Source organism: Nematostella vectensis, chromosome 12 (assembly GCF_932526225.1).
Source record: "Nematostella vectensis chromosome 12, jaNemVect1.1, whole genome shotgun sequence".
Classification (NCBI taxonomy): Eukaryota; Metazoa; Cnidaria; class Anthozoa; order Actiniaria; family Edwardsiidae; genus Nematostella; species Nematostella vectensis.
Window position 1 is genome coordinate 12,923,889 of NC_064045.1, and position 25,578 is coordinate 12,949,466.

At 38.6% G+C, this 25,578-nt stretch overlaps 4 protein-coding genes across 12 annotated transcripts; 2 read left to right on the plus strand and 2 right to left on the minus strand.

Annotated features, from left to right (window-relative positions):
* Positions 1–30: 30 nt before the first annotated feature.
* On the plus strand, positions 31–2,716 carry LOC125557364. The gene is made up of 2 exons (XM_048719901.1): positions 31–183; positions 1,778–2,716. The coding sequence occupies exons 1-2, from the start codon at positions 82–84 to the stop codon at positions 2,276–2,278; spliced, it is 603 nt and encodes a 200-aa protein (XP_048575858.1). The 5' UTR covers positions 31–81; the 3' UTR covers positions 2,279–2,716.
* On the minus strand, positions 1,145–11,427 carry LOC5520205. 8 transcript variants are annotated; one of them, XR_007305246.1, is made up of 8 exons: positions 11,010–11,427; positions 10,433–10,675; positions 9,132–9,197; positions 8,865–8,959; positions 7,655–7,716; positions 7,049–7,128; positions 6,427–6,468; positions 1,145–2,147 (listed from the first exon to the last, which is right to left on the minus strand). XR_007305246.1 is itself a non-coding variant. In XM_032365112.2 (7 exons), the coding sequence occupies exons 1-6, from the start codon at positions 11,289–11,291 to the stop codon at positions 7,088–7,090; spliced, it is 789 nt and encodes a 262-aa protein (XP_032221003.2). In that variant the 5' UTR covers positions 11,292–11,427; the 3' UTR covers positions 1,145–2,147; positions 7,061–7,087. The 8 variants fall into 8 exon arrangements, 4 of the variants coding, with proteins under 4 accessions (XP_032221003.2, XP_032221002.2, XP_032221004.2 ...); XR_004290698.2 differs by having other exon boundaries at positions 1,145–2,206; XR_007305245.1 differs by having other exon boundaries at positions 6,427–7,128.
* A 74-nt stretch (positions 11,428–11,501) lies between these two features.
* LOC116603611 lies at positions 11,502–13,123 on the plus strand. Its single transcript, XM_032365114.2, has 2 exons — positions 11,502–11,688; positions 11,764–13,123. Exons 1-2 carry the CDS (start codon positions 11,650–11,652, stop codon positions 12,478–12,480), a joined length of 756 nt encoding a protein of 251 aa, XP_032221005.2. The 5' UTR covers positions 11,502–11,649; the 3' UTR covers positions 12,481–13,123.
* Positions 13,063–25,395, minus strand: LOC5520206 (rho GTPase-activating protein 44). Of its 2 annotated transcripts, XM_048719899.1 has the most exons (19): positions 25,161–25,395; positions 24,788–24,827; positions 23,583–23,684; positions 23,017–23,100; positions 21,827–21,903; positions 21,623–21,734; positions 20,354–20,551; positions 20,101–20,169; positions 19,653–19,734; positions 19,115–19,242; positions 18,990–19,037; positions 18,776–18,839; positions 18,230–18,311; positions 16,781–16,861; positions 16,218–16,340; positions 15,492–15,571; positions 14,883–15,126; positions 13,786–13,963; positions 13,063–13,665 (listed from the first exon to the last, which is right to left on the minus strand). In XM_048719899.1, exons 1-19 carry the CDS (start codon positions 25,211–25,213, stop codon positions 13,531–13,533), a joined length of 1,980 nt encoding a protein of 659 aa, XP_048575856.1. In that variant the 5' UTR covers positions 25,214–25,395; the 3' UTR covers positions 13,063–13,530. The 2 variants fall into 2 exon arrangements, with proteins under 2 accessions (XP_048575856.1, XP_048575857.1); XM_048719900.1 differs by lacking the exon at positions 23,017–23,100 and having other exon boundaries at positions 25,161–25,392.
* Between the last annotated feature and the right edge of the window lie 183 nt (positions 25,396–25,578).

Below are 25,578 nucleotides of genomic sequence, written 5' to 3' on the forward strand. Positions count from 1 at the left end.
TTACTGCAGTGGTTTACCTGTGGACCTGGCACAACTTTCCCGGCATGCATTGTAAATCATAATTTTCGTTCCAAACCATGCATGAGGATTGACGAAAGGTTCGCGAACTCTGATAAAAAAAAACTTACGAAAACTTCCCTTACATCGCTAGCATCAATGCGGATGGGCAGTCCTAAGAAAAAGGTAAGTACTACATAACCTTGATTCGCAGTGCAATTTTTTTTTCGGTCGAGGTTTCTTATTAGAACTCGAAATTTTTAAAATAAGCAAGTAAACTTATCAGATCCTTACCAATAACAAAGTCTAGGCTTTTCCGATTCTTCTATTAAAATGTATCATAGCGTTAAGGTCTAAATTATTTCGCAGCTGCAAAATTCAAATTGTCCTTCTGTGGGGAAACGTTATAAGCTTAGCTTATGATTTGCATTTAAGATTATTGACTTCATTATTCTTTGCTTATCTCTTGTCACAGTCAAAAAATAAACCAGGCACGTATTTTTTTATTATCTCTTTTCTTTTCAAGTAAAAGAAACAAAAATATATTAAACTAAATTAAGCAATGTCCTTTAGCGATTAATAAAAATCTATTTTGCCATTATGTCAAGAAGTATGATTTGTTTTTTATCTTTTGTATCTGGAGGCTTACGTTGTCTTTGTTTGTAGTTCTAAGTGCCTATATTTTCCGGTATAAAAATAGCCACAAAGGTAATGCAATGCATGAACCTTGGACTAATAGCATGGGAAACAATAGACAGTATTATTTTCACAACCTGACCTATATTGTAATGTTTCTAAAGACGTGATATATAATAATAATTACCTATTTTTATAATCCTTAATTGTTCAACACATTATCCGAATACAAATCAAAGTATTTCTTATATGAAACTTCGTTTTTAAAAGATATGTAAGCCTTTGTTTATTTCATATGAGAACTTCATAAACACACAAGTAACACACAAGTATCATGACTTGCTCTAATTCAATGCCAGTTAAAGAAAGAAAACTGTGTGGTCTGCATTTATTTAAAAAAAAAAAATTGATGAATCTAACATTGAAACTGAAAAAAAAAATATTTTCTTTAAAACATAGTTTGAGGTAGGGGGCTACACACCGAATGAACTACACCGAATGAACTCAGGAATTAATTTTCACAAAATTTTATTTTCTCCATCAGTAGTAGGAAGTTCTGTAATTTAATAAGAAAGTTAATCTATAAGATTATCCTATTGTGTTCCTGGTGTAGTTGGTCATGTATGACTTTTTAACCCTGGAAAAAACCCTGGAAAAATTCTAGATCTTGCTGTCTTTAAAAAAATATTCATAAAACAATTCTAGATTTTGCTGCCTTATTGCAAATATTCTACTGCTGTGAAGAGAAATAGTTTGCTGACATTATTGTGGTCTGCTCATGTTTCACCTTTCTTACACAATGCTAGATTGCATCAAATGCATGTCTCATGTATTGTTGTCTAGATAAGAAAAAAAAAAGATGTGATTCTAATAAACAGTTTATTTGATTTTTCATTTTCAAATAACTATCATTTTAGGCTGTAAAATGATTCAGCTATGTTTAGGTTTGTGCTTTTTATATTTCTCTATATTTCTGCCAAATTTTCTAGTATCTGTATTTGAAAAGGTGCCAGTGTGTGTAAAAGGTCATGACCTTTTTCATATTGGCTAACACAGTCTGCCAGGTAGTCTGGATTAAAATAGCACATGACAAGCTAATATAAATACATGCACCTCTCTCATGTCTCATTCATACCATTCCCAGGCAAAGATGTCCAGCAACAGCCCGAGCAGAACACAAACAATCCGACAGTCCAGTGATCTTTACCTCTTCTTGGCCAATAACTGGAATAGCCTTGACCTTCAGAAGACAGCAATGCCTCTCCTACACTTTGCTAATCAGTACCCGGGCACTGCGTTATTTTTGGGTATTGTGTCTGGACTGTCAGTGCTACCATTGGTACTTTTCATGACTTTTGTGTGCACAACACTGATGTTCACCATTCTTGGGTTCATAATGGTGGAAGGAACATTAATTTCCATTGCCTGTTGCTTTCTGGCTGTTACACTGTTTTGTGTCACTTGCATCTCATTGTTTTGTACCACTTGCCTGTTGTTTCTATGGCTTGTTCTCTCTGCAAGTGGGAATGTCATAGAGAAGATAAAGCAAGCCCTCAAGGTGTCTGTACCAGACCTGAGAAATCAACAAATTCTTCAGGGTCATCAGCCAAAATATGAACTGCAAGCATATTGGAAAGTGGAGTGAAATAATAAATGAAGACACAACAACACCTTGAATTAATACAAGGAGCTGATTGGCTAAGGGACTGACAAGAACAATAGTATCTGATAATGGCTGGTAACAATTGCACAGGGCCTAGTTTTCACTCTGCACAATGCAAACAAACTACTTGATGTGGCTAATAAAAATGAAAGGCATAAAAATAAGACTAATACTAATGGTTCAAGGTATTTGTTCTCTAATAATTAGCCTATTAGCCGGCTATCCAAGTGGGTTAATTTGGACACAGGCTATTTCATTATGAAATTTTCACAGTTTAGAAAAGGACAAAACACTAGAGTATTTCAGTTCTTTATTTTCGTTTGTAGATTTCCATTTGTAACTATGTCTTTATTTGGTTTAGATTGGCTCACCAACTTTTAGTCTCAAAGTAACTAATAAATCATAGTTATATGAACCCTAGTTATTGGCTCTGGCCTATTTGTGCTTACATATGCGATACCTCAGCATAAAAAAAAAAACGTTCCCTAGGCAAATAAAAGTGTGAGTTATTTTTTCTTTATCTTCTCAGTCATGAGCCTTCAGAGTAAACTAAACCCATCAGAGTGGTAATAGTTAGGGACTAACAGGAAGGTAACATATTTTTCCTGCTCAAGATTTTTTCGAGGCCAATTGGCTAGCTTGTTTATTTTTTTTGTAATGCCGCTCTGTCCTAGCCAAGGGATGCTTGCACAGCCCTCTTGTAGGGGCTGTGCAGTGTATTTTTGAAGAGGGTTTCTTATAAATCAATGAAGGGAGGGGGGTGAACAACAAAGAATGTATGAAATATTTTGTCATGTAGGGGAAATCTAAAGTCACTCCCCCTCCCCCCCCTCCATCAGCGGGGCCCCTGCTTGCTCAATTTTTTTGGGGGGGATTATGCTCTAATATATCCTGGGTACAAGCACTCAGTTTGCCTGATTTTTAAATACGGGAACAACGCAAATGCGTGTGAATTTCCGGAGGCTAATAAACAATACTAATTTTTTTATCTAAAACTCATAAAAAGGTATCAATGTATTTTTTTTCGGTAAAGTTAAAAAATATTGATAAACACGATTAAAAGTGTTTTGATCATTATTGTAATTATGCAAGGTGGTGAGAATGATTTTTAGAAACAGGGTGGTAAAAGGTGTTTTGTGAAACAAGATTTGGCCATTTTTCACTGACGTGAAATCTTTCATTGTGATGTCCGTGAAACGTGATCCACTCTCCCAGTGAAACGAGAGTTAGCACTTTTGAGTATTTGTGAACCGCGATTTAGCTTATTTCCGTTATTCTAGTTCAATTATAGTAGTTTTCTTGATGCCGTTTGTTTCAACCCGTGAAACGTGAAAAATTCATTTTTGGTCCGTGAGAACGGACCATACCCCCCTTTCCCTCCCGGTGGAAGGAGTGAATATCTCTGAGCAGCTGCAAATTCCTGCTACTAGAAGGAGGGGCCTAGTGAAATATTAATTGCCTTAAGACCCTTGCAAGCTGTGTATATCTAAATGAAGGATAGACACAAACTTATCCATTGTCACGATATCAAACGCTTGTACTAATGTCGATGGGCGGTTATATAGACCTGTGTTTTTCTTTACAAATAACATTCTCAGTTTTGGGTTTTTTTCCATTACAAGGTTTCATTTAGTTTTTAAATCTTCTGATATTTATGTTGTCAATGTAAGTCGCCACACGCTGTTTGAATAGACCCTGCTTTTTTCCAACCGAAAATCGTGACCACGGAGAATAAATATAAAATATTCATCACGAAATACTGAAATACTGCAAACTGTAAAAATCGTGGACAAAATCGTGTGAGAGGAAATGTGTGAACGAACTTGAAGGTAATTTCTTAAAAAAGGTTTATCATGTTAAGTGATAAAAAACTCACTTCTTGACTTATTCTAAATTTTGAAAATTTGAAATTATTTAGTAGACCTAGGAGGCAAAAGTATCAATAAGGGAACCAATTGGTGCAAAGACTTCCGCTCTGATAATCGAACATTTTGAGACCTAAACCAATTAATGAATGCATTGTCTACTACATCAAAGTCCAAGAGGCGGGCATATGGGAAATGAAAAGTTTTTATTGGCGGGTTCAAACGAAAATATTATATTTTTAGAAGACATATTTAAAGCTTTTACATGTTAAACAAGATCACATTTTCCGAAGACAAACGCGGAAAGGGTTCTCGATTTTTCTTAAACCGGAATGGCAGGAAAGATGTTCTCAGGCATGGTTAATTTGGAAGATAGTTTTGGACATAGCGAAGAGCAAGATAGCGAGCTTCAGCGGACTACTGAGAAAATTGGTGATGAAATCAAAGGACAACGAGAAAGGGTCGCTTCGTTCACAGGCGAACAATATCCACAACCGCCGAAAGAAAAACCTCATTCGCGCTGGGATGACTTCAAAAAACACTTTGAGTTCGAGAAAAGCTCGAATGCATCAAGTGAAGGGCTCGGGCAATTCTCGCTGCTGTCCGGAAACAGCGGAAACTCGCCGAAAAAGAGTCGACAACAAACGTCGGGTGGGTCGTCTTTGCCGTCTTTCCCATCGCTTGGTTCTTCGAAAAAAGACTCTAGCTCGACCTTCTGGGGACTCGGCGGGAAAAGGTGAAATGGAAACGTTAAAAGGGACTGCGGGAAAGTGGATTGAGAGAAGCTTGAAGGATGCAAAATGACACTACAAAACGTCTATCTCGGATTGGGATTAGGTTTAGAAACACAAATTTTATTTTACTTAACTAGACAGTATTATAAGCGTTTTGTTACAAAATTAATGGCCTACTATTTACAACAATACTCCACTGGTGATCTTAGAGCAAATTAGAGGGGTAAATCAAAACAGCACAAAGTTTGATCAATTATGTAATGGGAAATACTAAAAAATCAATGACACAGTTCATAGCTGAGATCCAAAGTCTAATAAAATACAAATAAATTGTGGCATGCTGTTGAAAAGCAAAACAAAAAATCCAAGCTGATGTTAACACACTGTGACGCCCCCAAAACAAAATCGCGATTTGAGAAAAAAAATAAAAATAAAGAAAAAAAAAACTAACCCAATTTCTACACCAGGAAAAAAAAAAAAAAAAAAAAAAACACTAAAAGCATGCGTTGTCCCACTCAAATTTCTAATTGTCAGATTTTTTTTGTCGTTTTCGTGTTGTGGTCACGCTGTAACATTTTCGTGCTAGATTTTAAGATATGCGCTTGGGTGCTAAAAAAGGACCAAGGTAAATTCCAATGCTCTCTTTTTCTTGGTGGAATAAAAATTAATCACAATCGAGAATATATTTATCGAATGTCGGTGTCGGTAGTATTTTTGTTTGAGGAAAGGAACGTTAATATCGTTTGATCCAATATCGCAGCAAAAATAGCTGTGGTTTAGGTGCTAGATATGACAAATAGTGCAAAATAAACCCCTACTATCTTCTCAGGGGGTTGTATGAGCGCTGGTCATCATGTCAAGGCCAAAGCCAGATTAAGCCCAAGGGAGAACGCGCATACATGTTATCGCTTAGAGTTGGCTTTATTGAAACCAAAGAGAAATGGATTATAAAATAGCAATCATTTTATCGCTTAGAGTAGGCTTTATTGAAACCAAAGGGAAATAGATCATAAAATAGCAATCATTTTCTAAGTGTGTAAAAAACCAACAGTTTCATGGTAACAAAATAGGATTGAGGGGGTTCTGGATACCCGCTATCTGACTCATCGGTCTATTACCGAATCACTGACAATGGCTCATGCTATGCTTTCATGTTGGGAGCCTCATCCTTCGACTTCAACGTAAAAAGCCAAAACACTACAAATCCGGAGATAAAAGGAAGACATAAAAGGCATCTAAATTGATCACTCTAATAATTGAGAGAGCATGCAGTCTGGAGATGCGAAATCTCATAGGAAGGGCGACATTCAAAATGGCGACACAACTTGTATAGATCGAAGTGTAATAAATGAACTAGAAACGTCCCCAACACACGGGTCACTTAAACACAGAAAGCCAAAATGAAAAAAATGGCAAGAATATAGAATAATTTTTCTTTCTTTCGGGTAGTGCTCTTCCCTTCAAACACAAGGACTAATCTTCTACCTACGGCCGTAAATACACGAGCGCGCACGTGTTTTGCCTCACCCACCTCGTGCCAGTCCTCCGACAAGCTCCTCACTAGCGTCAAGGACTAAGATTTAGAGTTTTGATGTACAAGCATTTTAATAATCTTCTTATGTACAATAAATAAACTATTTTTTTTTTAACATAGAATAAATAACTTGAAATCTATTGGCTAAATGTTTTATAGCTCCTCTAGGCGTATAACCACTATCAGATTTAGTCATAATCATGTTTCTTTGTAATTAATATTTAAAAATTTTCCCTTGGGTTCACACAAATGGCGTACAGTAAACATTTGCTGACAATATCAGTCATGAAAATCGTAACAATGTCGATAAGGGTTGCAAACACAGTTTACCCTATATTAGCTTTGTCTATGAATAAACAAGTTTGTTTACAAGTTAACAAACTAATTGGATATTCAATCTTCACAGTAGACAAACACATATACATTAGCGAAAAATCAGTGAAACAATACCATAACACAATATGTTGAGTTTATCCCTTACCATGTTAATTCACGATTTTAAATGAGGTTTGACTTTTGGAAACAGAAATATCATTTTGTAAAAGCACTAGTGGATAAGACACTTATGTCATTCTTCTATTTTAACGGTCAAGATGCAAAAGATTAATTGTCATCGTACCCACGATCGTACCCCTTGGTCGAGTTGAAACTTTATCAATTATTCTCCAAGGAATTTGCAGTGAAGTCGCTCTGAAGAACCTGAAATAAAGACAACATGACACAGTTAGTGACACTGACCTCACCCATCTAAAATTCATTTCTTTAAGAGAATTTAATAATATAAGTAATATATTACAGTATAAGTAATAGATTACAGAGTGGTTTTCAAAATCCCGTGAAATACCATTTACTTTATTTAGTACTAATACACTGTAATGTCTTTGTTATCTTTGGCTCTAGCTTGACTATTTTACTTTAACAATCACATTTTGTTACACACGATTTTGAAAACCACTCTAAGATGCTTGTCTGTGTATAGCCCAGGTTATGTGAGAAAGCATCTATTCCAATAGGCTTATTTTGGTCGCATTATTCTCATAGCCATAAGAAGTCTCAAATTATTGGGGTTGGGGGCAAACATTAAGAGAACAATGGGGGCACAGCCATTTCCCTACTGGTAATTGTTTTATGATTTTTGAAAATATTTGGGGGAAGGGCACGTGATTGAGTTGGCACAAAAGAAAGCTTGGTTCAGTAATCATAGCTGCAGAAGTTCCCACACTACCTGGATATTCCTGGTTGTCATAGCAACTGATAACCCACTCGCATTCTGTTGTTGACTCCATTCTATTAGAAAAAGGCATGAGTCAATCTTTATTAATTTCATGGATATCCTGCCAAAACAAACATGACTATCATCCAACAACATGACACCTTTTGCTTAGAACAACCTCCAAATGTTGTTTCTTCTTACAATAAAAAGGGTACTAGTGGTTCTCTACTGGTACATGGGCATAACTCAACCAGGATTGGCTGATTGATATGGGAAAAGCATAGAATTTGAAGATACCTAGAAATGACGCACTTTTGGCCGCTAAGAGGAGGTGCGTACACCTGTGCACCCTCCTGTGTACCATATTTACTCACGTATAAATAATACACACTTATTTCACGCCAAAATAGCCTTCGAAAACGGGGTCCATATTATACATGAAACTTTTACTTGGTATGTTAAAAAATTTCATAACAATAAAAAACAATCTTTCTCTAGCTTGAAACGTTAAAAGGACTTCATTTTTTTAAATAATATAGATTCTAAAATACTTTTTCTCATAGAATATTTTTTCTCCCCGCTAAAGTTAGAATTCCATACACAAAAATGAATTATTTTCTCACCATCAGACACAGGCCCGGGCGAGTTCACTTCTTGCATAACTTATCAACATTCTCAAGTTGAAAATCAAGAATTGGGAGTTAAATATCACCAGCAGAGTTTGAGAGTTGGTTTACAGGCTTCTAGCAGCACGTTTAATGTTTGATCACTTTCTTTTCTTGTTGAATTCTATGCCCAGAAAGTTAATCACCCCAGGTGATTTTCCCAAAAAAGGTGCATAATACACATATGTGCGTATTATACATGAGTAAAAACGGTACATGCCTGCTGCACATAAAGCTTAAATATCTCAGGCCTACCACTTCGTTCAGGATGGTATCCCTCCTTTGAGAAATCCTTGGTTCAGGGGTAGCAGAAATGTCACAAATGGTGTATAGAGGGGATGGGGGAGGGGGGCTCAGGTGCCCAAATGGTTGTATAATGTATCTGATTGCATCCTTTAGTCTGAAATACTAGAATTCACATGCAAGAAAATGTCACCTGTTCAAAATAGTGGGGGCACCACCCCCCTGTTCATCCCCATCTGCTGCCCAGGTGGTAAGTTAGTATTTGTAGGGTAGAGTACATGAAGATAAGGGGCACACAAGGCTACTTCTCTTACCTGACCAGAGCACTTCCCAAACTATCACCATTTGAATCCCTCTCTATGTTGCACACCAAGACATTGCCATAGAGTTGGAGAAGCTCTTTGAGATCCTATTATAATATGAAACATAAAATGAGAAATGATAGTCTCTGCTAAGTTAATTATAAGAAGTACACGAATGAAAAAGCACCACTCTGCCAATTGTCCTCTGTGTTGTGATGATCATTTATCAAATTTAAATTATGAAAAACTAAACAAGGAAAAGCTGATGTGAGAACTTACTTTTTCCTGGATACCTTTCGGAAGGTTCTGAATAATAAGGTCTTTACCATCGGATGCGACATCATTCTACAGTAGAAAAGAAAGGATTTTAAAAGGGTTTGGGATCATCAGCAAAGTTTCCAAAAGCTGAATCAAAACTAAAACAAAATTAAATTTTAGCAATAATAACTTTACATTTCACAAAACTTGGAAGAAGAAAAAGTGTGGGGGTATTATAATATAGATATGTTGTTTTCCAACAAAACATAAGCTGACGCAAACCAGTATATTTATAAGAGGTATCATTCATTCTCTCATACAGAGACATGTCATGGTAAATTTGCCAGAAAGAAGTTCCGATACTTCATAACCAATATTTAATAGCAAGGAAATCTACTTGCTTGAAATAGTTGAAGGAAATGGTTCTTTTCCATGTTTTGATGTTGTGTGGGAGTGTAAAAGACTTGTTCTTACTGGCATCCTTTAAAGTCCATATAACCTTTCAGAGTTGATAGACTTTGTCAATTCTTTATATTTTCATCTTCCAAATGGTATGTGGTTCTTATGGACCCTATAAAACATGTGTTCGCGCGAATAACTCAAATATGTAACATTGAGGTGTTTTGGTCAACCTTCGGGAAAAAGGCCATGAACTGAAAGGCCCGGGTCCAGTCATTTGTGATGTAGATCGAGATGTCAACCAAGAGATAATATATGCGCGCGCTAAACCGGTTCCCGTTTTCATGTCTTCTTAGTTATTGCTGAAGAACGTTGGGTGGTTACAACTTTTACCGCCATCTTTATATCTCAACCTGGTAGTCAAATGATTATTTAACTTCAGGAAACAAATCTGAAAAATTTAGCAGATATTTTTTAGTCTTTGAATTGTTTTTGCATTGTGCGCGCGTGCTGCATTCGCAATCAAGAATGGCGACATTCTCACGAGCGCACTCTGTTTTTGAAACCTACAACAAAACAATATTTTCTTTTCTCGCATACAATTCTCGACTTTAAATTATTCTTTATTGCTTTATTGTGGGTAGCATTGCAATAGAAAACAATTCGCCAATATTTTGTGGCATTGCCGTCTCTGAATTTTAATGGATTTAAGGGAAATACGTTTTTCCCGCCAAAACTTGGAATTATTTACTCGATTCAATCTCCTTTCGCACGGCCAGGAAAATTTTCAAAGATCTGTAGAAAATTCAAATTTTAATCAAATTCAATTCCCTTTTCAGAATTTGAAAGTTTATCTATGCTTTGTTTTGGCTAGATTGATATAAGTGAAAGGTTTTAAGAACTTTAATTAAATGCTATTTTACCTGTTGGGGGCCCTTTGGCATCTGGCCATTGCTAGATTTTTCGTGGAACGTCTCTTCATCATCTTCCCATCTCATGCTTTCAGACACAGGCAATGATGGCCAGGCTAAATCAGAATCTGTCTCTTTCTTGTTTGTCTTAGCTGATTTGTTATCTTTCTTTCGCTTTGACTGTGATTGTACTGTTTTGATTGGGTAGCCTGTGCCTTTGGTGGCTGGTGTGGTCAATGATGGAAATGCTGTCTTCTACAATTGAAGCAAGTAATAGCTAAAGTCTTGACAATTTGTTAAATGGCTATGAGTTCTAGAGATCTTCATAAATCCATGTAACAGGGGATTACACAATAAGAATACAAGGCTAGACCCCTCACAAAATGCCCAATACCTCAGCTCAAAATAAAATTGGAATACCTAATGCCCCCAATAAGAATGCAAAATTAAGGCTAGACCCCCTTCACTAAATGTTTTATAGCTCAAATGATTGGAATAACGCTCCCCCCCCCCCCTCATCACACACACATAATCCCTGACCTCCACTCCCCCCCCCCCCTCCTCCACCATTTGACAAACATCTACCAACCGAGAATATTTCATGCCTCTGTCCTGGTCTCTCGCGCGGAATTCTCGCGGGTCCTGCGTGTCCCAACGCGCGCGCTTTTATTTCTTCGCCTCTTCCTCGCGATCTTCCAGCCTTTCCATCGTCGACGCCACCAAACGCTCGCTTGGGTAGACGGAGTTTGTTCAAGTCCAACGGGATTTTACCCCGGGCTCGACCGACAGGAGCTATATCGATTTGGTCCAATGGAGGTTTCGAGAGAATCACTTCTGTGTAGTAGTCTTCGTCGAACTCGTCGTCCGCCATGTTAAATTTTCAGCCACAGGTAAACCGCGTGATGCATTTGAAAATCAAAACAGGTAGCCCGTAGTATAGTAAAAGGCACTTGGTCGAAATTTACCACAGGGAACCCAAAATAATTTTTACATACCCGAAGATAGCGACTGTGTGCTGGTGGCGTTAATTCTTTCTCGTTGGCTGGCTACATTATTAATGTCATCATGATCTATAAATAAAATCTGCCATAATCCCAGCCACCTAAATGGAGACTTTTATAAAATTTAAACATCGAAGCACTGGCTTCCCCAAACAATGAAAAAGAAAGGGAAGATTTAAAGCAATTTTTATCAGTTCTATATACCTGCAACGAATTTCCAAAGTCAAAATGATGCTCGTGGTTGTTTTGCTCGTATCTTTTAAAGAGGTGAGTCGAATTCGATTACAGAAATCATCTCTATTTTAATTGCTCACAGATCGTAAGATGCATCGTTGTTCATAGATAGAGCTGTACCCTGTAAACGGGCAATTAGACGTGATTCATCAATTGGTAGACGATGAGTTGCAGGCAACATCGCGGCAACCAAGCGCTGGTTTCTATCGAGTACCACCAACAGCAACCAATCAGAGCGCGGTTCACTCGGGCGAAATGCTGGCGCAAGATACATTTGTAAAGAAAGTGCAAGACATGATAAAGAATTTAACAAAACAACAAGATAGTGGGGAAAATATATCAAAAGTGAACATGGTAAAAACCAAGTCATTTTTGAGGCCAACGGCGATACCACCGATTGAAAAATTTTTCGTGACAGCTTCGCCTACATCACGAATTCAGCCGATTGGGAACCGACTGTATGGGTTTGTAGAGCCGAGCTCTATTCCACCTATCAGCGACCAGATGATAGAAATCGGGAAAATACCACCGATTGCGGATTTGCCAAGTAGGAATGTTATCGGGAGTGTAAAGGGTAAAGATTTCAAGAGACTCTTACTCAAGCGTACAACACGTTATTTGAGAGGACAAATTTTCAGATTTTCGGCGAAAAGAGTATTTATTCCTCCACCACCGCCTATAAAACTAGAAAGTCTTAAACCTTTATTGGAACTCGAGCCTTTTCAGAAAACGAAAGACATAGAAAACATCAAGCAACAAGTTGTGAAAATTAAGAAAGTACCAGAGGTGGACCCGATACAGAACCATCTAGAACAAACTGAATAACACCTGGGTATTGATGTCTGAAGTGTTATAGAGCTTAAAGAACCATCTAGAACCAACTGAATAACACCCGGGTATTGATATCTGAAGTGCTATAAAGCTCACAGATAAATATAGAACCAACTGAATAACACCCGGGTATTGATATCTGAAGTGCTATAGAGCTTAAAGAACCATCTAGAAACAACTGAATAACACCCGGGTATTGATATCTGAAGTGCTATAGAGCTTATTTATGCAGCGCTCTCGGTAACAAGATGACGTGGAAAAGCGTGTGGTTGGTTGAACGGGACGCATGCTCAGTTTGCATCAAGAAACCTATCACGACAATCTCGTTCCCAAACCCCACGCACCTTTGTGCCGCTGGCATACTGGACACTGGGAACGAGATTGCTACAGGCCCGTACCCAGGATTTTTCTCGCTGGGGGGAGGGAGCGGAATCCGAAAATGTTGACCTAAATTATCCCACGTACCTTTGTGCCAGCCGCCTTGTACCTTGCCGCTGGCATAAAGGTACGTGGGCTCTGGGAACGAGCTTGACAAGACAAATGCCTAGTATCTGGTAAAATACACAAAAACAGAAATGTACTATTGACTTTTATTCAGAAATATGCATTGACAAAATAAAATATTCAACAATTCAAAGACCTAACTAATTCCTCAGTAGTAATTACTTTATCTGAAACTTATTTCATTACTTATCTAATTTTTACATTTTTACACAAAAAATCACTGAAAATTCTTGTAATTTTCAGAAGCCGTTTTTTTCTTTTACTTGCTAATCAAAATAGAGATCCAGAATAAGTTCTCCCTGCATTGTACCCGCAAAAATATATTTTTATATTGAAGGCTTCCAAGAAAGTCTACTAGAAGGAAACATGAGACGGTCAGCGGCAATTTTAAAAAACAGCTGGTCAGCTGTCTTTTCGGTTGCAGTTGACATTTTATTTATAAATCGAATAACATTTTGTTCTAGAGCTTCATTAAGTGTGTAATAAGAGCCCACCCAAATGCCATGTTTCATATCCTACACTTATTATTATCAGCTTGTGTTATGGTTTCGATTTGCCTGTCTTCGAAGGCGGAGGGGGAGGGGGTACTCCTGGCTTGTTCACGTGATGTGCTGGCGGGGGCGGGTGTGGAGGAGGACTGGTAGCGACAGGACTTGTGGAGCCCATGTACTTGACCTGAAATCAACCACACGCACCTCATTAAGCTGATCTTATTTTCCGGTCCTAAAAGTTTCGTATATGTCGACACTGCCGTCCTCTAACCTGTAATGTCGTAATGTAACAATGAGTTTTTACCTGAGTCTGTGAGGGGGTCGGTGCGGGCCGCTTTGGTTTTTCCTGTGTAGTCACGAATTGCGCGGCTCCACGGGCCTGTGGTGCGCTGGACGAGTTGGAGTGGGTACGAAGTGGTGGCTGTGCCTGTTGGTTTTGCGGAATCTTGGTTGCATCAGGCGTGGTCGCCCTGCCTTCCTCGCTGTGGAGTTAGAAATTTAGAAATACAACCAAATACAACATTATATTCAGCCACAAACAAGATGTTATATAAAAAAAGGCCACTATGGAGATATGGTCATGTTGTTTTAAATAATAGCTTTAGCAGTTTAGAGTTCGTCTGAATTGGATCTACAGAAATACCTTTCAAATTTCAGGCTCGCTTTGAAGTTATTATATTAACAAAAATCAAATCAAATCTCACCGGGGGGGGGGGGGGGGGTGCAGGGGGAGCGAACGCACCCCCCTATAACGGCCGAATGTCCACTTTCGGTTCCATATAAAGAAAACTGAGCCAAAAATTGTCGTTTTTTGCCAAACGCGGTCACTTCCAAATAAGGAAGCTCATATATTCCTTATTTGATTCTTGTAATTTTTAATGTGAGCGTACCCCAGGGGCTTCGTAAACTTTAAGACTTGTAACCAGAAGAGAAAAAAAGTTACTGTGACCATCTTTAGTTAATTGAGAAGGTCCCTGAAAAGAAACTAAGTGTTCTCGGTACCAGACCCCCAAAAAGACAACGTTTTCTTCATGTGTTAATAGTCGTGCTATTTGTAGACAAAACTATAAAGCATAAGCTAGATCACTCTGGTATTTAGTCAAATCCGACAATAAACGTCTCGTGGATATATGCAAAAGCAAAAAAAAAACCCTTTTTGTTTTTTTCGGCGGTGGTCAGAGTATTATCAGAGAAATCACTCTCCCCCATCACCCCCTTCGGATTTCGCACCCCCCCCCCAAGAAAAGTCCTGGGTACGGGCCTGATTTTGAGAATTCAAATTAGTCCCTCGGTTCTGTAGCCAAGAATTTCTTGTTGATTAGTGGTATCAAGATCAAACTAATTGCAAGAATAACTGCAATTAATAAATAGTAAAGTGCAATTGGTGAATGGTTTCCTTACGGTTCGGAGTCGTTATTTTTGTTGATCATGTCCACGACCTCGTCTAACAAGCCTCCAGTGACGCTTTGGAACTCCTCAGTCGACACTTCCTTCCCTGCCATCCCCTCCCTTACAGGGGCTTGTTTGGTAGCCCCAGGATCCGCAGAGGCGTCGTTAGCAGATTCGAATCGGGGAGGGGTGGGGGATGCGCTCGCCGGCGAGGAACCGTTCGTGCTGACATGTGCAGGACGGAAAAAGTCGACTCCTAGAAATAATAAATAAACAACAAAATGCTTTATAGAGAAAACGGTGAATCTAGGGAAAATGAAAAGTTCAGTTCCCAGGTACCACAATTATAGTTGTGCAGGAACTTACAAGAGCAAGCAATATTTATTTTAAAGTCGCTGGGAGAACACAGCTTTCGAGCAGGTTCGTGGCGATATAGCTTGATAAGTTCCAACACATAATGTATCATTGCATTTCCAATCTGAGCAGCATGAAATTCATGAATTTGAGCATGACGATATAAACTCATAGATATTTATTTGCGTGAATTCGTAGGTCCTTAGAAACCCTTCACTGACACGGGTGGGAAGCCTGTGTTCAAACAATAAAGGTGAGTGCGCATACCTTCAGGGAAGAACCAGCTGTGGTGTTGAATCAGCGCTTCGACGATAGAAGACTGGACACCAGTGTGATGCAAATTTATGCTACAAACAACAAATGAGCATAAATGTAAGCAGGTGTCCGCATTTGGTAGAAATAATTGCCAGAAAAAAAAGGAAATTCGGTACCTACCATACTACTAGCGAAAATTTCAAGATAGAGATGCTCAATGAAATTATTCCCTTTGGTGTTGGGTTGTTAGGCTAATTATCAAGCTAGGTACCGCGCTTTATCTACGTGTAATGGTGTAATGCTAGGAGTAGATGATAATAAATGTGTTGTTACAATATCACGCTAGATGTATTGCGTTACCTTGTCACACAATGCGTATTTTGACTTAAGCATCTAACGTGTGATGCTCGAAGTAGACGATATTGGAAGCAATGTGCAATGTATCACGCTAGGTATTTTGCGTTCCTCTATGTGTGTTTTACGCCTTTTGCTTTTCATTACCGAGAAATACGCAGTCATTTTAGCCAAAATTACAAACATTAACGCCGATGTACTGTCATTTAAGCGAAAGTAAAATCATTTGAACTTAAAGGAAATACATTAACAAACTGTAAAGAAAATGAAAAGCAAAAGAAGTACTTACGCAACTGATGTGTCATGTTCGAAGTAGATTATGTTGGGCGCAATGTGTTGCGTTACTGTGTCACGCTAGGTTGCGTTACTGTGTGTTTTACTCACGCATCTGACGTGTCCTGCTCGGAGTAGATGATGTTGGGCGCAATGACGATGGCGATGTTGCTCGCTGTCATCTTGTTAACTTCGCTATAGTCCGCCAGTTTACCAAGAAAGCAGATCAGGTACCTGTGACAACGTCAGATAACGTGACATGAGGGCGGGGGCACAGGTGGGGGCACAGGTAGCCCGGTCTTCAATTCGCTACAACGTATGGGGGTCTCTCACCTCTGCTGGAACGGCCTCGATCCCCGGTCGAGACACGGGGGTACCTTTCTGCTTTGTTTCTTTGCCCTAAATTTGATATGTTGAACTTATGTAGGCTTACTAAAAGCCCCCAAGTTCCCAAGTTCCTTAGTTCCTTATAAGGATTATATAATTTTTAAATTTTTTTTATCTAGTAACAATTGCAATATCAAATCATCAGAAGGAGACAGTTGTGGTGATGTTACCATGTCAATATAATCTGACCTTGAGCCAAGTCATCTATCACTTGACATTTGAAAGAGTGCAGAGAATATTTAGAGGCTCTCTTAATTTAAATATGCATAGGATAGGCTATATCTCACCTCAGATTGTCTTTATTCGCTTTAGGAAGCTTATCCACGAGTCCCCAGTATGCCTGCAACCTCGCACCACTATCCTGTATACTGTGACCGGAAATGAAGGGTCCGTGTCAGGGAGTAAAGTAGAGAACTCAATGTGCAAGTACCGCGGACCGCGTGCGCTATACACGATTACCCATGTGTGATATCCCGTAACCCGGAGGTGATATTACATTTCCTACGTTGTATGTCTCGTAACCTGCGTGTGATATTCCGTAACCTGCGTGTGATATCCCGTAACCCGCATGTGATATTTCGTAACCCGCGTGTGATATCCGGTAACCTGCGTGTGATGACGCATAACCTGCGTGTGATATCCCGTAGCCAGTAAAAAAAACTTAATGTTATTCGCATATGATATCCTATATCCCATTAGGAAAATCCCATTGCCCGCGTGTGATATACCGTAGCCAGTAAAAAAAACTTAATGTTATTCGCATATGATATCCTATATCCCATTAGGAAAATCCCATTGCCCGCGTGTGATATACCGTAGCACGTAAGAGACATCCCGTTATTCGCATTTGATATCCTATATCCCATTAGGAAAATCCCGATTCCCGCGTGATATCCCGTAGCCTGTAGACGATGTCCCGTTACCCGCATATGATATCCTATGTCCCATTAGGAAAATCCCATTGCCCGCGTGTGATATGCCGTAGCCCGTAAGAGATATCCCGTTATTCGAATTTGATATTCTATATCCCATTAGGAAAATCCCGATTCCCGCGCGATATCCCGTAGCCTGTAGACGATGTCCCGTTACCCGCATATGATATCCTATATCCCATTAGGAAAATCCCATTGCCCGCGTGTGATATGCCGTAGCCCGTAAGAGATATCCCGTTATTCGAATTTGATATTCTATATCCCATTAGGAAAATCCCGATTCCCGCGTGATATCCCGTAGCCTGTAGACGATGTCCCGTTACCCGCATATGATATCCTATATCCCATTAGGAAAATCCCATTGCCCGCGTGTGATATGCCGTAGCCCGTAAGAGATATCCCGTTATTCGAATTTGATATTCTATATCCCATTAGGAAAATCCCGATTCCCGCGTGATATCCCGTAGCCTGTAAACGATGTCCCGTTACCCGCATATGATATCCTATATCCCATTAGGAAAATCCCATTGCCCGCGTGTGATATACCGTAGCCCGTAAGAGATATCCCGTTATTCGAATTTGATATTCTATATCCCATTAGGAAAATCCCGATTCCCGCGTGATATCCCGTAGCCTGTAAACGATGTCCCGTTACCCGCATATGATATCCTATATCCCATTAGGAAAATCCCGTTACCCGCGTGATATCCCGTAGCCTGTAAACTATGTCCCGTTACCCCGCATATGATATCCTATGTCCCAGCGTACGACTGCAAGTATCCCATGATTCAACCCGCGAGTTACCTGGCAGCCTGGATCCAATCGTCGTAGAGGGCAAAGGTCATTAAGGGCTCTGGTAGCTCGCGAAGGTACTGCTTAAGTACTCCTGCACAGGAGACATCAAATCAGCACAAAGTATGGACAGAATAGCTTGTGCGTTTGTCCGGCGTTTAAGCATGGTAATTAGAATGACTCGGGTTTCTTGTTCATGAAGATAAAACGTGAGGCAGCGTGGAGCCTGAAACGTCACAAATCTTACCAACCACAGCAAACTCATTAAGAACGGCTGGGACAAGGCACCCGTCTCTCTCTTTTCGGGTGGTTTTTCGAAGGGGGGCGTAAGGGGGGGGGGGGGGGGTTGGGGTGCGAAAACCGCACAGAAACCGCACAGAAAAACGCCAAAAACCGCAAAACCGTCAAAATAAGTCAATAGCCGTAAACCGTGCAGTCTAGAGAAACCGCAATACCGCGGAATAAAATACAAAAAACCGAAAAACCGCGCCAGATTTAAGGCAAAACCGCAACACCGCGAATACTTAATGTGCAAAGGAAAAAGGAAAACTCTCTTACCTGTGATAGCGTGAACATCACAATCGAACTCTGTTAAATCGACCATTCCGGCATCAAAGGCTGCCTGAACAGTGGATTTAGAAAGAAACACCTCAATTATGTGAACGCCTTTTAATGCGCATTTTGTCAAGTTGCGCCACATCATAAATTCGTCTCAAGAAAGTGCACACAAAAACACGGTGCTATCAATTGACAAAAGAGATGCAGAAAGTACCTTGAGTTTTCTAATCTTCCCAGAGCTCCCTGCCATTCTAAATAACCCCTGCAACGAGGAAAACAAGCAGTACGTTTTTAAAACAGTATTGGCCATGGTAGCGCTCATCTAGAATCGCTTTTCACCTGCTCTTGTAGGGCCTCTTCGTGGAGATAAGTTAGACACTCTTCTAGGACGAACGCTATGGACCGACGCTGGACTTTCAGGTGCTCCTCAAGAGGGCAACCGAACACTGAGCGTAACGATGAACTTTCTGCAAGAAGTAAGCAGGGGGTTTAACAACCGAACACTGCGCTTAACAATGAACTTTACACGGCATGTAACAATAAGCTTTCTGTAAGCAGCAAACAGATAGCTTAACAATCCATAGACTTCATGTACCAATAAATACAGTTGGCGAAAATATAAAATTCATGAGTGCAGAGAATGGCCAATAATCCAAATTCAAGCCAATCTCGGCCAATATTTTTGCAAGTGCATGTTCATGGTTTTATGCTTCTTGGTTTCATGTCAAGTTTTTTTTATATTTCTGTGTGACACTAGTCTATATGACATTTATCTACCTGCTTTGAGAACAAGCCATTGAGCTTGGGTTTGAATTCAAAAGACGTCAAATGTTCTTATCCTTCGTGTTTAAGTGTATAAGAGTATTAAAATACCCACCAACTTGGGTTTTCAAGAGGGGAAGAACATCCTGTAAGATCATCGATGCACTTTTATGGTATTCCTGCTGGGCTTCTATAAACTGTTGCATGGAATGGAGAGGAAATAAAAAATGTTTAAATATGGCTGGGCTCAATTATACTATAACTAAGAGAGGGTGAAGCCCAAACCTTGAGCGTATTAATCCATACCACTATTGGGCTAGGGTGTGGGTGTGGTCATCTAATGTTCCTGTCCCATTACTTTACCAAGCCAACTATCCTAGGGTGTGATAACCAACCCTTTACTTAAGGTGTGGTCATAAGGAAAAGAGGGATAGAGGAAAGAGACAGGAAAGACAGGCACTTTTTTGGTGGAAAGAGAACAAGGGGGATGTAGGCAGTAAAGGGAGGGGGGACATGGAGGGGAGGGTGGGGGAGGATAACACACTATATACTCTAAAATGTACCTTAATCATCCATTCAGCAAATTCTGCTTCTCTGGCAACAAAGGTGAGAGCTTCTGTGGTAAACCCATCCTATAGAACAACAGAATAGCATGTTAATACTGAATATCTTTGTAATAAACAAACCATTATCTTACTGATTATACATTTGACAACCTGAACAGAGCTGAAGACATTAATTTTATAGAGGAAAGATACAAGAGAGATCTGTGTACTCAAGACTCTGGATATTGTATGAAGTAATACAGCAACTCACCTGACATGCTTCAAACTTCGCGGTCTCATTTTCAAGTTCTTCCTTCAGGGCGTCAGCTTTGCTTTGTGCCCCCCAGGGATCTTTGCTTGCACCCTGAAAGGTTTTTAGAGCTGCCAGATAACGGGACTTACATGTATCCATCTCAAGTGCTGCTTTGGAGAGCTTCTTTTTAGCTTGATAGATATTAGGGATGTCATTCTGCAGATAAAGACATGCATCATATAAGGTTCAGATCCCTTAATTTATATCATGGATGTCTGGATCAGTTTCTGAGTGGCCATTGCAACCGCCACAACAGTCAGATATACAGTAACAGTTTCGATATGGAAAAAGTACAGTAGCGGATCTAGGGGGAGGGTTTAGGGGGTCTAAACCCCCCCCCCCCCCTTTGGGCTGCCAGAAAGCCATATGTAACAAAAAAAATTACCCCCTCCTCATGCATCATATAAGGTTCAGATCCCTTAATTTATATCAGGGATGTCTGGATCAGTTTCTGAGTGGCCATTGCAACCGCCACAACAGTCAGATATACAGTAACAGTTTCGATATGGAACAAGTACAGTAGCCGATCTAGGGGGAGGGTTTATTGGGTCTAAACACCCCCCCCCTCCCCTTTGGGCTACCAGAAAGCCATATGTAACAAAAAAATTACCCCCTCCCCATGCATCATATAAGGTTCAGATCCCTTAATTTATATCAGGGATGTCTGGATCAGTTTCTGAGTGGCCATTGCAACCGCCACAACAGTCAGATATACAGTAACAGTTTTGATATGCTACAAGTACAGTAGCCGATCTAGGGGGAGGGTTTAGGGGGTCTAAACCCCTCCCTTCTAGCGAAAAGCTAGATCCGGCTCTGAAATCCTGAAATCTTCCATATGATGATAACATTTTTATCCAAATACAGAAGTAAAACTTCAAAAATCTGACAAATGACCAAAGTTTACTGATTACTAAATATCTTAATTACTAAATATCTCATATTCTAATAGATTCCTGTGTCTTTTAATGGTTGAGGTTTATGTCGGACCTCTGGAAGTAAACTGGTGACAATGCTGCCTTAAACTATGTCCATGAAATAAAATCTAAATAGTTACTACTTAATAGTTCTTATTTACTGTAGTACAATTCTAGTGACTATTTAAATACTAACGAGGCATTGCTTCCGAGGCCCTCTGGTAGCTCTCTGGAAGTAAACTGGTGATAATGCGGCTTTAATTCTCAGAGATTACATGTACAGTAAATCATAGTTTTCTATAGTGGGTCATACCTCAAGTATTGTTGTCATAGGAATCATTACATTCTTCTCAACAGACATTTCAAATTCACACAGACTTCGAGCAATTGAAAGTTGTGCTTCTCCTGTCTGTGATAAAACCATTCTGAAATAAAAACACAAATAGTTTCAAACCTCCAATAATATCTGGCACACCTGGGCAAATGTGAAATGCATAATTTCTAAATGAAAGCGTACCCTAAAAGGGACATGTCTCCTAGCTGATTGCTAGATTCCAGCATACTATTTGCAAGTCCAGTCTGGTTCAGTTTTCTCTGTAATGAGAGCAAATCAAGAGGCAATCATCACTATCATCATCAGCATCATCTATCTATTAAAGACACCATCTATAGACGTGCTTGCGTTATCTTCCACATCAGCTTAACAAATTGCAACTAGCAAAGGCCGAGGGCAGAAGGGCGTTACGTGCTATGCTGAGAACCAGGCTACATTATATAAAAATCTAAAAGTCAGCATATAAAGCCATATTAGGTGTTGGACATCAATTAAATTAGATTAAACATCTTGTGAGTCATATAGAATGATTATCTACTTCCCATTTTTAGACAACTGCTTGACAGAGCAGCTAGATAATTGATCAATCACATAACAGCTTGGTAAGCACTTTAGACACAACATAAATTGTTTATCCTGTGTTTATTGTTCATTTACTATCATACAACAAATTAAGATAAAAGGGTACTTGTAGGCATTCTTTTGTAAAGAATTAATATGCAGAGTAAATTCAATGTCAACACTTCAGTTGTAAAATTATAAATCTGCTTTAAACTAGGACATTTGGTATCAAAGGTGTGGACCTGGTCCAAGTCGTCATTCTCGCTAGTCCACGTCAATTGCAGAGCTCTGTTAGTTTAAAATAATGTTCTGTATACACAAGGCAATAACAGGGAGCTTTTTAGGAGTAGTTTTCTACGGCAACAACGACAAGAAATGTAATTGAAAATTTAATTTAAAAAAAGTGTGTGCTCATTTGAAATGACGCTATTCTTCAGCCCAAGCCTGAAAATAACGAAACCTGAAAGCTTATTTGCTTCAAAATCGCTCAATTCTCTATTTCTTATCTGTCCAGTCACCAGAGAAGATTGAAAATAAAGTTGTATTTGTACCATTGATGTTTAAGACCTTATTTCGAACTTGATCATATCTCTTTTGCTTCTTTTCATGGAGCTCTGCTCTCGACAAAGTCTAGTGGTAATGATGACTTGGAACAGGCGTCCATCTTTTATACCGCAGATCCTTGTTTAAGTCATTTTTTGCTGATAACATCAATTCCTTACTGCCAATATGTATTTAATAAAATCAGAGGAGCAATGATCAATATTATCATCATTAAAGATGCACAGGTAAATAGAAAAGAATCTTATTACCATAAAAGTATCTGGTTTATCGAGATCACTTCCCAACATAGCAATATCATCCTGACTGCCCTTGGCTCTAAAATACCTAATAGCCTACAAATAAATCAAAATCAGACAAACTGAAAGCAAAGAGTCTAAAAGCTTGTGCGCAATAAAGTTCAAATGTCTAATCAAATTCCAAACAATTGCTTTCACAAAAACATTATTAATTTGTATAGAAGACAAAGTGCCCACCAAATAGTTTTGGCTGGACAAACCCTATCCAATACTTTCAAAATATTTATACTATAACTACAACTACAATACAATACTAGAGTACATTAAAATTCAGGTTTTCTCTATTCAAAAACATGTTTTCTTCCTTTGCCTGACATTAAATTGATTGGTTTAGAAATTTTTAGTAAAGCAATACTGTGGCTTCATTGAATTAGGTAGGTTTAAAAGTTTTTGACATTTGATCTTCATCTAAGTGGAAATCAGATTTCACACTTATATTAAAGGGAAAAATTAAGTGCAATAACATAAGTAAAAAGAAACTGTCAGTATAAACAATATTGTAACATTCACTTTCCTACCAGACGTCTTTCAAAGTCACTGCCTGAACCCTGCATAGACGCAGAAATTCGTTTGCTTGCTGATTGGCATGCCGTCTTGATCTTATCAACGGTCTTTTCAACCTTAAACACAAAAACATCAAACAGGTGTTACTGTACTACCTTTATTAACATGCCACCAGGCGCGAAATTCTGGATTAGACTGCTATCAACAAAATCAGTCTTGAATTGATTGACAAATAGGATTCACTCTTTAGAAGTTAAGGGGGTGCACACACACTTGCTTTTTGACTGACACTCTAGCTTAAACAAGGTTGTATTTAAGACCCCTTTGGACACTAACACAAAATAAAAAAAATCGTTCAAAAGTCACAAGATTATATTATAACCCTGACAGTAGAAATAATTATCACATAGAAAGTGAAATAAGTAACATAAGACAACTTCTAGTTCCCCTTGTGATGTTTCATTTTGAAATTAAAAAAAATTAATAGCAGGCAAACTTTAACATGACTTGATATATGTGTTTAGGGGTGATTAAACAAGACCCCTTTGGACACTAACACAAAATAAAAAAAATCGTTCAAAAGTCACAAGATTATATTATAACCCTGACAGTAGAAATAATTATCACATAGAAAGTGAAATAAGTAACATAAGACAACTTCTAGTTCCCCTTGTGATGTTTCATTTTGAAATTAAAAAAAATTAATAGCAGGCAAACTTTAACATGACTTGATATATGTGTTTAGGGGTGATTAAACAATACATTAAAAATGTCAATTTGTTTAAAAACTGCTAATTGCAATAAAATATTTAAAGTCATTTAAACTTGCAAAAAAGAGATTCAGTTGAAAAACAGTATGAGAGTACAAACTTGCAATACTAATTACATGCATTGATTATTTAAGTATAACTTTGGCAACAAGCATTATTACCACTATTTATTTGTTATCAGTTCACTTAAAACAAACACACCCAAACACACCCTCAAACATTTTGACACATATAATTGGCCCAAATAAACTTTTTGACTTATAAGACAGCCGTTTACTACGCCCAGCGCCTCTCTTTATAACTACAAGCAGATGAATAACATGATTCTTAATTAATAGATCCATTTATCACTCGTAAGTCACAGGAAACAACACGACTTCATCCCACTGAAAAATTAAATTGAAATTCGATCTTCCATGAAATGTATCAATTCTCAAATTATCACATACATTTTGCAGATCCACGGATAGAATTTCTGTCTTCTCGGCCCTGGGGATGAAAAAGTTGGGTAAATTTAGGAAATGGTTTCGGATATTTGAGATAACAGCGGTTAGTCAGGCTCTATACTGCGGTTCTAGACGATCGTGTGAAATATTTGGTAATCACCGCAAAGATTTGCGATTAAAGAATTCCAAACAGCATAAAAAAGAATATACTTAGTGTATACTTAATAATACCAAAATCTTTCGTTGACACCCAGTAAGAGTCAAACAATAGCGAAATGACTTGTATTTGTTTTGTGTTTGTTTTAACTTGCCGAATGGTGGGAGACCTTCGTCTCCGACGATTGAATTAAAACATAATTTTCAATATAATATCTACCTTCCAACTTTTTGATCTGCAAGTTGTTTGACCCTATAGAATTGCTTTTTCATCTTGTTGCGTACTACAACTAGTAGCGTTAGCCACAGCTCCGAATAACAAGAGTTGCAATACTTTGTTTTTTTGTCTCTCACTTTGTTTCCGCCATTTTGAGATTGTTCTTTCAGTATGGCGTCTGCAATAAGCGTCAGCGGTGTTACTCAAATGGTACCACCCCTCTTGTACCTCGACCGCTCCTTAGCAAAAAATCTTTATACCGAGTAACTTTTACAAAATGTAAACTTTTATTATAGAAAAGGTGGATTATTAAACAATTAACAAGTCAAACTATCTTAATGTGGCACAAATATGAGTGCGCATTGTCTTTACCGGAAACACGTCTGATTTGAATCTTTGACATTTCACTTCCGGTTTGCGT